Genomic DNA, 13,304 nt, shown 5'->3' with positions numbered 1-13,304 from the left:
AATATCTTGAAATTTAAACGCAGATGTTTTCAGGGCTAGGAGTTAGATTTATTTTGGAATTCCTAGAAAAATACTTTGGAATAGGAAAGCAACAATAAAGTAGATCATGTGTCCTCTACACACGCTCTAAAGAAAGTGAAAGACTTGAGCTGAATCTGATATAACAGAAGAGTCCCATAAAGCAAGATAGTCTGAGGAATCCGATCTGTCAATCTTGTTCGGGCTTCAGCATGATACAGAAACACGTGCTCAAAACCAAAGCACTTCCAGATGCTCAGACTTTTAACATCGCAGTTTCTCAAATCACCTAAGGTACTTCAGACATTTCTGGGGTTACAATAATAAGCTACACAGAGTTTTTTAATATGGTTTGAGATGCAGACACCTGAATGATGTTTAAATCTCATCAGGTTTAATATTTTCCTAGACATGGGTCTTAGTCACATGTGACATTCTACCCCAGAAACCTTTGTTTACACCCTACCACATCCAGCAAGTTTCATTCCTGGACTGCTTTACTGAACTGGAGTCTGCAATTGTTACTGTTTCTCCATATTTCCTATGAATGTGCATAAATAAGACTTAAATTTGATTATAAATACACTAATGACTAAAGAGTTCTTTGCAATAACTAAAAATGTGTTAAACAACCTAAAACCTATTTTCCTCTAAAACTTGAAAAAAACCTACAAGACACTGAAAACACTTTACCTTTTGGGCTAAATCTCCACTTAAATTATACCAGCCTTTTTGTATAATGAGAAAAAGATATTTTAAAATATTTAATGATTTTTCATGACAATTTAGATAATGTATTTCAAAATATTTCCTGAAAAGTGGCACAAGCACTATATGTACAAAATACATGCATATATCCCTGTGTAGAAAAGGATCTTGGGAGTAGAAGGAAAAGTTAGAGAATTCTTAGAGCTAAAAAAACCCCCAGTAATCATCAAAAAAAGGTGAACAAAGCACAGGTTATACAACCTAACATCACAGACTACTGTTGACTATGACGCTTTTCCAAAGAATTATCACTACAAGACCTCATTATTTCCCTTATTTCAATTAATAAAATACTTAAAATTAATGGAAGGTTTACAATAACTTATTATCAGAAGAGCATTTAAGCAATAAAAGATTGCTTTGATGATTTAAAACAACATGATTCAATTAACTGTCCAGAAGAGACTTCCGTTTGGCTTGATTCCTGTTCTCTGGGAAGATAGAGGTACAAAATTATGTTTCCCTTGACATCCAGAAAACACCCCAACAATAAGCTAGATCAGCCTTTTGAGTCAGAATAGGTGAATATACCTCTTCCTGCAGATAAGTAGTGTAGCACAGGACCAGACAAAGTATACGAGGAGAAGACAGAAAGAAGATAGTGCATGTAGCACCTAGTCCCTACAAAGGCTGTGTTATGCTCAGTCTGCTAATAAAAAGACTCACCTCAGATATATTTCCTTCCCTGCACAGATAATGCAGTGCCTCCATTCTTATGGCTTCTAAATTAAGGGCATCTTTCTGCAATAGTCTAAAGACAAACACAAGGTGAATGTAAAGAAACAAAACCAAAACCTTTGTTGAATCATCTGTTTTATCCTAAAAGGGGAATAAAATAACCTGTATTGCAGTGCCACTTTAAATTATAGCTCTCAATTGAAAGCACAGCTTTGTTACTTCATGCCTATCTCAAAAAAGGTCCTCTTCCATCCAAAATGGATTCATGTATTGATGTAGTATCCTCATAGAATTACAAGGCTGGGTTCTAATAAAACTTAATTTAGTTTAATTTTTTTAAAAAAAACTCATTTAACTAATGCAAATTCATTAAAAATTAATGGAAACCTATCTACTTTTGTTTCAAAGCGTTCTGACAGTGTGAGCATGGCAAGAACACAATTAGCGGTGTGCTACTTCATACTCAACCTATGTGCCGTTTCAACTGCCTGCTCCCAGTCCTGCAAGGCTAGTTGTAGCTTCATTTTCTTTATGAAAGCAGGAATGAAGTTTGGGAAGTTTGCAATTATCTGGTTCACAATTTCCAGAGCTCCTGAATAATTCTGTCGGACCTCAAAATACTGTGCCTAATGGAAGGGAGAGAAGTCACATCACAAGCCTGTACACTCACATAGGTGAGAAGACTCAGTTCTTTCATACAGAAATCAGGAAAAAGAGCTAGTGAGAGAAAAATCTTTAAGTCATATTTTTACTTTATCATCAACCACAACTAGAGATACTGCAACAATCAAATAGCAAAAGATGACGTGTAAAAGCTGGTATGTGGTAAGCACTCTATAACAAAGGTAATTGCAGCATTTACAAGTTACTAGTCAGTTATAAGCAAGAAAGAGATATGTAACTGAAGAGTAAAATTGTCTTATTAGGTGTCAAATAATTTTGCATAAAGCATTTCACAGTTTTAGGATATTGAATACAACCCACAGATTAAGCAGTTTTTCAAGCCCCGAGGTATGTACCATCCGAAAACCCACACTCAGTAGGTCACTTGTTGTTGTTGTTGCCAAAATTAACAATTTTTTAATAAAGCAATTTACAGGATACTCCAAATAGAAAACTACTTCAGAAGTATCAAGTATCACAGTTTTAAATTAATTCGAGTAGAAAACAATTTAGGGCTTAAATTCTCTATTTGCTTTGATGTTTAAAATTTACTTACCATGTTCCAGGTGACTGTGTGCATGGCATTTTATTTCATATTTTTGAGACAGAAATGGTGCAAACATAATAGTTTCTGAGAGTTAATTTCTTAAGCCACAACAAGATAGCTGTCTGTCTAAAATCTAATTGCAGTAACTAAATTTAAGATATACTGGTAATTGAACTCAACAGTCCACATATAGCCAAGCACACACGCCTAACCAAATACCATTCTGCACACTCTCCTGAACTTTTTGTCTTCTGATTTTCATGGAACGATTTTTTCTGCATTTAGCTTTAGAATATTAAACAAACATTACATTAATGAGTAACAATGTCTGTGATACAAACAAGTAGTAAACTCTGAAACAGAAAAATGTGTAAAGAAAACAATTTGTGCCACTCCCTTAATGAAATATAATCAAAATGAACACTTGAAACAGAATAATGATGATTAAAAAAAGAGTGTTAGCAATGTTAATAGATGATCACACTACAATGTTTAACTACTACTTTTTTTGCCATGGCACACAGCAGTTCTGTCGACAACTCTTCTCAGCATCTCTCTAATCACTTTACAAGATCAATATGACATTTAGGAAGTGTTAAAGTCATGAAGTAAACTTACTTTACCAAGAAGAGCAAAAACATCATTGCCTTCCTGCAGTGCTTCATCAAAATATTTCACAGCTTTTCTAATGTGAGTTTCTTTCCCACAGGTGAGATCAAGCCATGCTTTCAAAATCAACCCCTGTAAACAAAATATAAATGGGAATTCTTCACTAACTAGGTCGCAAAAAAGTATACTAGATACAGTAATAAGTAGAAATAACCTAAAAATAAAACAGGACTTAAAATGAAAATATCTATTTTTAACTATTTAAAATATATATTTAAAATATAACCAGTCTTTAGCATAACCTAAAATATTAGTAATTCATTCCAGCATTAAATTAATCAAATAGTATATTTACTTACAGGATTAAAAGAAAACAATGGCATTGAACTAGTCTAACATTCTAAGCAGACAGAACAAAACCTCACAGAAGTGATCGCATAAGACTATAAGAATATTTTCTGCAAACATTTTTTCAGAATATTTTCTTAAGATTTTGTTTGTATCAGACACTGAGAAACTTATGGGGTGCTGAAAAAGGAGAAACTTGGGTTTTTTTCTTCTACTGTCAGATTAAAAAGAAAAACCTGTGTGAAGGGCAAAGATATGACATTTCCCAAATCCCCAACAGTACTATAAAAAAATATAGTACTTAAAATTACTTAATTACAAGTAATAATTCCTTCAATGAAAAGACACATTTCACCTTTTAAAAATTCTATTTTTCTTACGTATTCCAGACATTTATAGCTTAAGTAAATTAAATCTATTTTCAAGTCCTGGATTATTTAACCAAATTATAATTGCCATCAAAACAAAAATTTAAAGTACAAAATTAAATAAGTGAGTCATGTATTTAGAACTCAAAGGTTAGTAGAAGAGCCATATTTTGTAATTGCTAACAATCAGGGTCATGATTTTGTTATGCAACAGAAACTGGCTGAAATTCATATCCTCAAGCATTTTAAAGAAAATGGGAGGTATTTTACTTCCATATAAGGAGTACATAAAGTATCTTATCAAAATGAACTGCATATACTAAGCAAATAATGTTTCACTGAGCTCAAGCATCCCTAACCACCTCCCAATAAATCTGAAGTACACATAACTTTGTATTGTCAAACGAGGAAAATGGATAAGTATAAGTGAACTTAGAAAAAGGGAAAACTATTTATTTTCTATATATTTAAATGCTAATGTATGTTTTTATGTACATGTCCCTCTGTAAAAAAGGAAAATTAATTATTTCAAACTCATTAAATACTTCAGCTGGAAATGTTTCCTACTAAGCAACATTCCCAAATAGTATGTCATAAAAACAAAAATAAGCGAACAAAAACCCACTACTACGGTTTCAATAAGCAGCGTCACAAACACTGCTATTTTACCAAAATGGCATATCCTCAGTCTTTTTAGAAATTAATGTATTAATGCTTTGTGATGTCCTTAATTATTTCTTCATTAGTAAAAAATCAGCCAGTAATTAAAAATAACTACCAATTTTAATTAATAATCAGTGATACTTCAAAAGCTAAGCCATTACTTAAATCCATAATGTAATTTCAGAAATTAATATTTAGAATAGTTACAGATTTCTAATTCACATAATATCACGTAAACCATAAAACTGTAGATTACAGATTGATAAATGTACTGAAGCACACAGAGGAACAATTCAGAAACATTTGTGTTTAATACTACTGTCGTAAGTGAACAATTATGCATTCAATTTTAACAGCTCTGCCTTGAAGACATCTAACTATAGAAAAAAAAAAAACAACCTTTTTTTGTTTTTTCTGTGCTTGAATTCAAGCCGATACCTCCTTTAAAAAAAAAACACTGTAAGTTTTCACAAACTTCTTTAATCTTTAAAGATTCTAGTGAATTTTGATATCTCTATATAAATGCAGAAGACATTCCTACATACAACACTTACAGAGATTTAAAAATAAATTACATTCAGTAAAACCCTAGGCAAATTTTGCCTTTAACAACTACTGAAAATTTAAATCCCCAGTCCTCTGGGTATTTTTGAATCGTCACATTGAAAACAGACGTCTCCCTCTAGTGAGACTATCACGCTTAGTTTTTTGCTAGGAATTATGATGCTCAGTATCGAGTAGCAAAATTGGCATAACTGCATATTATTTCCATTGGTCAATGCAGACCTTTCATTTATTAAGTGAAAATGAATACTTAGCAGACAAAAAAGTAATAATGGGAATTCTACTCAGCCCTGTCAAATTTATGACATTAAGAAAAGCAAGTATTAGAACACAAAACAGATAACTAAAGGAAACTTCCAAATAGCATTGGTGCAATAAGTCCACAGTATACATGGTCGTATTACTATTTTACATAGGAAAAAAAGTTACCTCTTTACCGCCACCAGAAACTTTGATCATTCTATCAACATATTCACGGGCTTTGTCCTCGCGACCAAGATGCCACAAAAATAAGCCAGCAAAGTACAGAGCTTGCTGTCCTGCTGTTTTACGTTGCTCCTTCATTTTTGCATCCAACTCTAGAATAGCGTCTCGATCTGAAAAGATTTGGTTCAGAGCTTTTGTTGATAGCATCTCAAGATATTACAACAGAGCAGCACATAAGCCAAGGGCTTCCAAAGTGAATGTTGTTTTCTGTATTATATATTGATAACTGCACAGACAATCCCTCCCAGTTAAAAATATTAATCAGGTATAGATGTAAAAGACAGAAGAGGTTTCCCATCAACATAGCCATTTGTGCAAGACCCCTGCTATTTCTTAAACCTTAGATCTGTAGCTGAGACTCCTGCCAGATAAATGGAAACTTGACAGTAAGGTTTATGCTTATAACAATGTCTGCCAAACAGTTAACTGTAAAGCAGCCCTAAAATGCTGAACACAAGATGATTTAGCTCCAGAATTGCTGGAAAATGTGTGATGTGTTTCTTAACACTAAAGCTCAGTTTCTTACATCCTCGTTATTGTCAGTTGCTCTCATCAGGTTAATCCCACAGAGAAATTTCACTTAGTGTGTGGGACTTACTGCCAAATATTTTCTTTTACCCACATTCATTTCTGGTCCTTTTTTAGGAGCCATTAAAATCAGATGTCTGACTCTTACTGCCATGACTTTCTCAGAGAGTCTTGAAATCCATGTTAGTTTTGCTGCCCTACAGTATTAATCCTCAGGGGCTCAAATAAGAGTGATGTCATTAGTCACAGCTGTTTCACATCATACTGCTTAACAAGGCTGTCAGTAACAGTTATAAATCTGCAGTCAGGAACATACCAGGGCAATAGTTTAATGACAGCTCAGTTTACCTGATAAACCAACTGTGTTTGAGAATATAATTCTTAGCAAAATAATCCCAGTTTTTAGATTAGAGAAAGGAATACCAACATTCACAAAATTCTTTTCTCAATTTGTAAGGTCAGAGTAACTTGAAAGATAAAAATGGCATGGCTTTAATGACTTCTTAAATTGCAGCTCTGCTCAAAAGAACCAATATCAGGCAAGAGCGAAGAACAATCATAGAATCATAGAATGCTTTGGGATGGAAGGAACCTCTAAAGGCCATCTAGTCCAACCCCCCTGCAACTGGCAGGGACATCTACAACTAGATCAGGTTGCTCAGAGCCCCATCCAGCCTGGCCTTGAATGTTTCCAAGGATGGGGCATCTACGACTTCTCTGGGCAACTCATTGCAGTGTTTCACTGCCCTCATTGTGAAAGATTTCTTCCTTATATCTAGTCTGAAGCCACCCTCCTTTAGTTTAAAGCCATTACCCCTTGTCCTGTTGCAGCAGGCCTTGCTAAAAAGACTATCCCCATCTCTCTTGTAGGCCCCCTTTCATTATTGAAAGACTGCAATAAGGTCTTCCCGCAGCCTTCTCTTCCCCAGGCTGAACAACCCCAGCTCTTCCAGCCTTTCCTCATAGGAGAGGTGCTCCATCCCTCTGACCATTTTTGTGGCCCAACAATCACAGGAAGCTTGATTTATATTTTTTTCCCCATGAAAGATTTTTTGTCATGGTAGATAAGTCAGATTTTTTTTTTTTTAGTGTTTTATTTTAACATTCAGTCTTACTCTTCACAGTTTTGTGTTTTGGTATTTTTGTTTACGATCTTGATAAGTGTCACTCAATTCAGTACTAGATACCATGTCAAATGCAAAGCTGGAGTATACCTTTTTAAATTAGGCAGAATTAGCCTACAACTCTCAGATGTTAACACACAGCTGTTTAAAATATGAAGCAGTATTGTCTTAATAAGCATACCTGGATAAGGGCTCTTTTTATGGGCATAAATCAGAGCCATCATTGTACAAAGTGACACCTCCTGCTTGTTTTTAATAGACTCCAGCTGTCGAATACCCTCTTGGATGTCACCTAGTGAAAACAAGAACACAATAGGCTATAACATTTTTCAAGACAGAGAATATCAGCCTCAAAACCTCAATCTGACTTAAATTTTTCCCTCAGTTTTTTCTTCTGTGTTTTTTATAACACTTTCTTCATAACTTCCTTCGTTATTCACACATCCATTTTCACTTGTTTGTGCAAGTCTTTTCAACAGACACAAGAAAGAAAAAAGCATCTCAATGCAGAGAACATGAAAGGAGTTATGTGCTAGTTCTGCCAACTGTCATAAAGATGAAAATCATATTTATTATTTGTTTTATACAGGGCATTGAGCAGGAGCTTTGTGCTCTTCTTTCTTTACATAGCCAGGATTTTTGGCCTTGTTTGTGTCAATCTTTTGAACATCAACAGAAGAGACAACATCTTGAAAAATAGGAACGTACGATTGTAAAACAAACAAAAAAAGTCAGGGAGTTTGGGAACAGATACACCACCTCAAAATGTTTTGAATCCTTCCTAGCCCCCTGCCACAGCCCTCCCCTGCTTTGGATTACTTGTTAGTATTCTGTGACATCCTTGATTTAGCTAAATAAACTTCTCAAAACAGTTTAACATACACAAAGATCCTCCCAGTAGGTATTAGCTGTCAGCTCCTCTGGGGCAGACGGATACAACTAAGTGAGATACAGTTGCACTGAAGGGGAGAAATCTTAGCCAGAACAAGCAAATTTATCTTTGTGATACAACGCAAGGGCCATTTGGGCAGAGCTCAAATTTTCTCCAAGGAACCCATTTACTTGACCCACATTCATGTAACCATTAAAAAAAAAAAAAAAAAAAAGAGAGAGAGATACTCGTTATTTCTCACTTCAGCACTATGTGGTCTAGATCAGTTTCATTCAAACTGGAGGGAGGGTCTGGGAGGGGGCAGTGATAGATCATGAAACACTGGTAATCTTCCCAACATGGAAAACATTCTATTCAGACTCTGCAACATTGCTTTCTTTCTGTGTACTAGACTAATGACTGAATTTTGTGACGCACGGAAGACCAGGGCGGCGGCAGGCCAGGAAAACAGCAACCAGCCCCCCAGCCCCACATTACCTGCCCTCAGGGCGCCGTAGGCCCGATAGAAAAGGAACACCGGATCGCTGCCCAGCCGCCCCAGCGCCTCATCCGCCGCAGCCCGGACGTGGTGGAAGTAGCCTTCTTGGCAGTAATAATTGAGCAGAGCCTGCGGGAGAGGCGACCTCGGTTCACTCGTGCAAACGCTTCACCCCGGGACGCCAGCAGACCGCGCTGACCGTCCCCGACCGACCCCGTCTGGCCGCTCGCCCTCCTGTCCCAGGCTCCACCCCCCCTCCTGCGGCTCGCCGGCCTCAGCCCCTGCGCAGCCCCACGCCCGCGGAGAGGCCCGGAGCGGGACGGCGCCCGGCGGCAGCGCCCACCTGTTGCACCTCAGCGTCCATCGTTGCTACCCAGCGCCGCTGAGGGGGGCCTCCGGAAGGGCGAGGAGAGCCTGGCAGCACGCTGCCATTGGCTGGCTAGCAGGAGCGCCCGCTGCCATTGGCTGGCTAGCAGGAGCGCCCGCTGCCATTGGCTAGGAGGGAAAGGAGGCGGGAAAGACACGGGAAGAAAAACTTGTGGAAAACGCCGGAACGTGTCTGGCGGCCCATTGGGCTCTGGGGAGATGGGGGCGGGACCACCCGGGAGGGAGGTCCCGTGCCATTGGGTGCGAGGGGCAGGGGGAGGGGTTTGAGCACACCTTGGCGGGCGGTGCTGGTGGGGGTGTGCGGCGCCCCCTGTCGGCGGGGACGGGCGGCCTCGCGGGCTCTCTCTCGGGAGTGCTTACACCAGTTGGTCTGTCACTGCCTGAACGCTGAATGGAAAGCTTTGAGAATTTGTTTATTTTCTTGCTTTTTGGGGACTGGACATACGACTAAGTGTCCCACACTCCATCTGTTTCATAATGTATCTCAATACTGAGCACTTCAAGTTATGTGAGGCTTCTCTGTACAGATGAAATAGCAATGGGATAAAATCAAATACAGAAAGTTCTCTTCTTTTTTTTCTCTTTCTTTCCTCCTAGGGAATTACAGAGTTGCAAAGACCAGTAAAATTCAGGTTTTCTCCTAGAGGTGAAAGCATCCTCAGTTGTTTCTAGACACCAGAAGCAACCATTGCTAAGTAACGTTCCTTTAGAACGGTTGTGGTGCCGATCCAACGTGAAAACCGTCAATAATACCGTTTAATACAAGAAGGTGAAACCATCTTGCACTGAATTAGTAGGTGAAGCCGATTCTTCTAGCGGAGAGCGCTCAGAGTAAGCTTTCCTAACGAATTCACCACACATGGCACTACTCCATTACACACTTCTCGTACCCGGCATCAGGAAGGTGCCAAAGAAGTAGTATGTAGGCATATTCATTTTTCCTTGTTGGCCAAGATGATCCTCAAAATTTCCTGTTATGTTTAACCGATGCTCCACTTGTTCTGAAGTAACATTTCGGCTTCTGTAACATTGAAAACCTAAAATAGGTATGAGAAACGAGTATTTTTGTGTGGCCATGACCAGTAATCTGCAGTGACAGTGGCAAAACTATTTCCTTGAGAAAAGCAAAGTTTAAAAAGCTGTGTATAGAATATTAAGAAATATTGTTCAATTTACTACCTTGTTTTTGAAGTAGTCTATTTTTCCTGTCAGTTTGTGGATAATTTACATACTTTTTAAGGTAACCTTTTAAGACATATTTTGTCTACATGTTAATCTGAAAATACTTCTCTTTTCATTTTGATACTTACACTTTTCTATCAAAGTTTTAGACTTTTTTTTCATAACGCATTTCAGAACAATTTGAAGGAGAAACATTTTCCTCCCTTGAAAGATTTGTGATGAATTTCAGGGAAGATGCTATGAAATTTTATTTCTGCATTAGCAACTGAGCAAGCATACGGAATACAATTGCTCATAAACTGGTTTTATACTAGGTTCAGTATTCACCTCTGAGTGTTTTCATTGTAAATTGTAGGGGAATGCAATATAAAATTATGTAAGCATGTAAAATGAACATTTTCAGAAATTCACTGAAGCAATTGGTAAAGAATAGTTGTCAGGCCCACTTTCCAGCTGCATTTGCAATTTTCCGTATCAGTATCCACAAATGATAGCTTCTCAGAACGTGGTGCTTCCAGAGAGATTCTTAAAAATTCCTGAGGAAAAGACTAATGGTTATTCACTCTGATGCCGATTCACCTTTTTCAGAAATGCACTTGAATATGAGATGTTCTGTAGCCTATTTGTGAATAGTAACTAGCAAGAATAAACTGGTTCTCATAATCCAAGCTGGGGACTCTCATGTATCTAGTACTGTTTTCAGTCCTCACTTTCTCTTTGTAAACTCATGAATGCTCAGTTCTCATTCCTGTAAATGCTCTGAGCCACCTGGGGCACACTCAGGACAGCTCTGGTATTTGATGGTTGAGTACCCCACTGCATGGAGCTGCTGCATGAACTCCTGAAGTTACTCAGGGCAGTACTATCGATACATGCAGAATCATCATGCTCAGTGTCTAACATGCATTGAATTAGAAATTCCTAGTTGGTGACTAACAAGCAACTCCTAAGGATTTGCTTACATGGAAAAACAGTATAGCTGGCTGTAAAGGTTTTCAGTATCCTCTCATTCTGCGGTTTTAGAAGCATGCCCTTTTTATATTAATGTCAGACAATAAAGACAAAAGGAACATACAATAAAAAATGTAATCTTTATTATTTTGGCGCATTAATAATGTTCTTTAGCATCAGTTAGGGTAATAGTAGCATTTTCCTGCATGCAGTTCACTAATACAGTATTAGTCAATAATTTTAATAAAAGTAATCTATATTTAATTTTCCTGCGTAAGAAACATAAAATGTCCTGATGTGTTGGATTATACAATTTTGCTACTTTCTCTTTGTGAAAAAATATTGTGGACCCAAGATAACGTTTAGAACTGTTCTAGTGCAGCATGAATCAAAACCAATCTGTGAGTAAATATGAGAAAAGACTAAGAATTCTGTGAAAGAAAGGTTGTATGTGAAAACTTATGATGCAGGCACTGCTTAGACATTCAATTTGAACTTTACACCATTTCCCAACTGCAAAAAAACTTAGATTTTTAGAAGCAAATTATGAACTTATTTCACAGAAAGTATTGACATGTTTGCAAATATTGTAAAAAATAAGAACCTACAGCTATCCATTCTTTTAGTTATATCTCATTCTCTGGAGTTCTTCTGTGAAAAAGAGCTATGGACAGAAATTAACAAAAATGGCGTGACATCAACCTGAAGATAAAATTCAGTTCTTGTTTTATGTACATAATGCTGAAAAATAAAATAAAATGATTTTTACAGTATTTATATTTGCTTATAAAATTCTAATGTTATTTTCAACAGGTTTAGTAGTTTTCAACATGTCTGTACAGTTTGGATATACACTATATGCTTTTCACTGAAAATTCAAAAACATAAAACAAGCTCCTAAATAGCTGCAAAGTATTGCTTAATGGTATGGAGGAATGAGGTCTTGTTGAGTAGTTTATTTCATTTAGCTCTGATGTATGGCTTCCCATATTTAACAATCCCAGACAGTCAAAGGAACAGCAGCATAGGCAATATAAACATGCACTGATAGCATCCAAACTATCTATAATGGTAGATAATACGTAATTTTACCTGTTGAACGCTTGCACACTACACTTATTGTGGTACATATTTGATGCAATAAATGTGCTTAGGTCATTATCTGTTTGCTCAAACATGCACCACAGGTTAAAAATTACTATTTACACCACAGAGGGCTTTTCATTAACATGTACAACAACATCAGCCTTACTGAGAGCTGAAGATGGCTAAACAATACTGCAGGATAAAGCAGAACAACTTCATAAAGGGCTCTTTTTGATCAGTTTGGAGGGCTGAGGCAGATTCATTTTGTATTTGTATGCAGAAAGACATTTGACAGACAACTTCTGTGACTCCAGACCTAGAAAGAAGTTTGCGCTTTCTGAAACTTAATGGTCTGTGCAAAAAATAATCCATCTCTACTGTTCTTGTGAGTTATAGGGGACTTTACAGGCATACCAAGACTTGTTTGGATGTGATACCACATGAATACATCAATTAAGCACCTCAAAATCTGTTATTCCTTTCCAGAAGCACAGCGCTAAAAAAATCTGTTGTTCTTTGTGACTTAATGTTATTTTCATGCATGATCTATAAGTGCAGCATGCCTTCATGCAAATCATTTCTGTGTGTATAGTAGTTGTATAATAGAACACCTGGCCCTTGTACCTGTAAAGGTATACTTCATCCCCTTCCCCAACAGAAGCCCCATTTACAAAAATAGTCACATATAATAAACAACATATGAATAAAAATAAGATGAATCCACCAACACAGATTTTGTAAAAATATGACGTATGTGGCAGTTGAAATGCAAACAGTGGATACAGTTACTGTATTGTTTTATGCTAAACACACAAATACTTGGTTTGCACCCCTTTAACTGGTCCCTACAGTCTGAGTAGCCATTTTTCCTCTCCTCTTCAGCAGTGTCAGCTGGTAGTGAGAACAGTAACCTCCTGTCAAGGTTGTTTCCCCATGTCACAGACAGAGTCACTGACGAGGGGTC

At 37.2% G+C, this 13,304-nt stretch overlaps 1 protein-coding gene across 1 annotated transcript in view; it reads right to left on the bottom strand.

Moving 5' to 3' along the window:
• The window catches only part of TTC21B (tetratricopeptide repeat domain 21B), a 42,308-nt gene extending 33,178 nt beyond the window's left edge, over nt 1-9,130 (bottom strand). Inside the window, exons 1-7 of the mRNA XM_082314696.1 lie at nt 9,078-9,130; nt 8,734-8,863; nt 7,546-7,656; nt 5,656-5,822; nt 3,293-3,415; nt 1,933-2,090; nt 1,453-1,537 (exon numbers count right to left, since the gene is read on the bottom strand). Of these exons, the coding sequence (XP_082170822.1) occupies nt 1,453-1,537; nt 1,933-2,090; nt 3,293-3,415; nt 5,656-5,822; nt 7,546-7,656; nt 8,734-8,863; nt 9,078-9,098 (795 nt within the window). The 5' untranslated portion in view covers nt 9,099-9,130. The remainder of the gene's footprint in view (nt 1-1,452; nt 1,538-1,932; nt 2,091-3,292; nt 3,416-5,655; nt 5,823-7,545; nt 7,657-8,733; nt 8,864-9,077) is intronic.
• Nucleotides 9,131-13,304: the final 4,174 nt, after the last annotated feature.

The sequence above is a fragment of the Platalea leucorodia genome, assembly GCF_965183815.1.
Source record: "Platalea leucorodia genome assembly, chromosome: 5".
NCBI lineage: Eukaryota > Metazoa > Chordata > Aves > Pelecaniformes > Threskiornithidae > Platalea > Platalea leucorodia.
The sequence above is the reverse complement of the archived record's forward strand: the minus strand, read 5'-3'. Positions and strand labels throughout refer to the sequence as shown.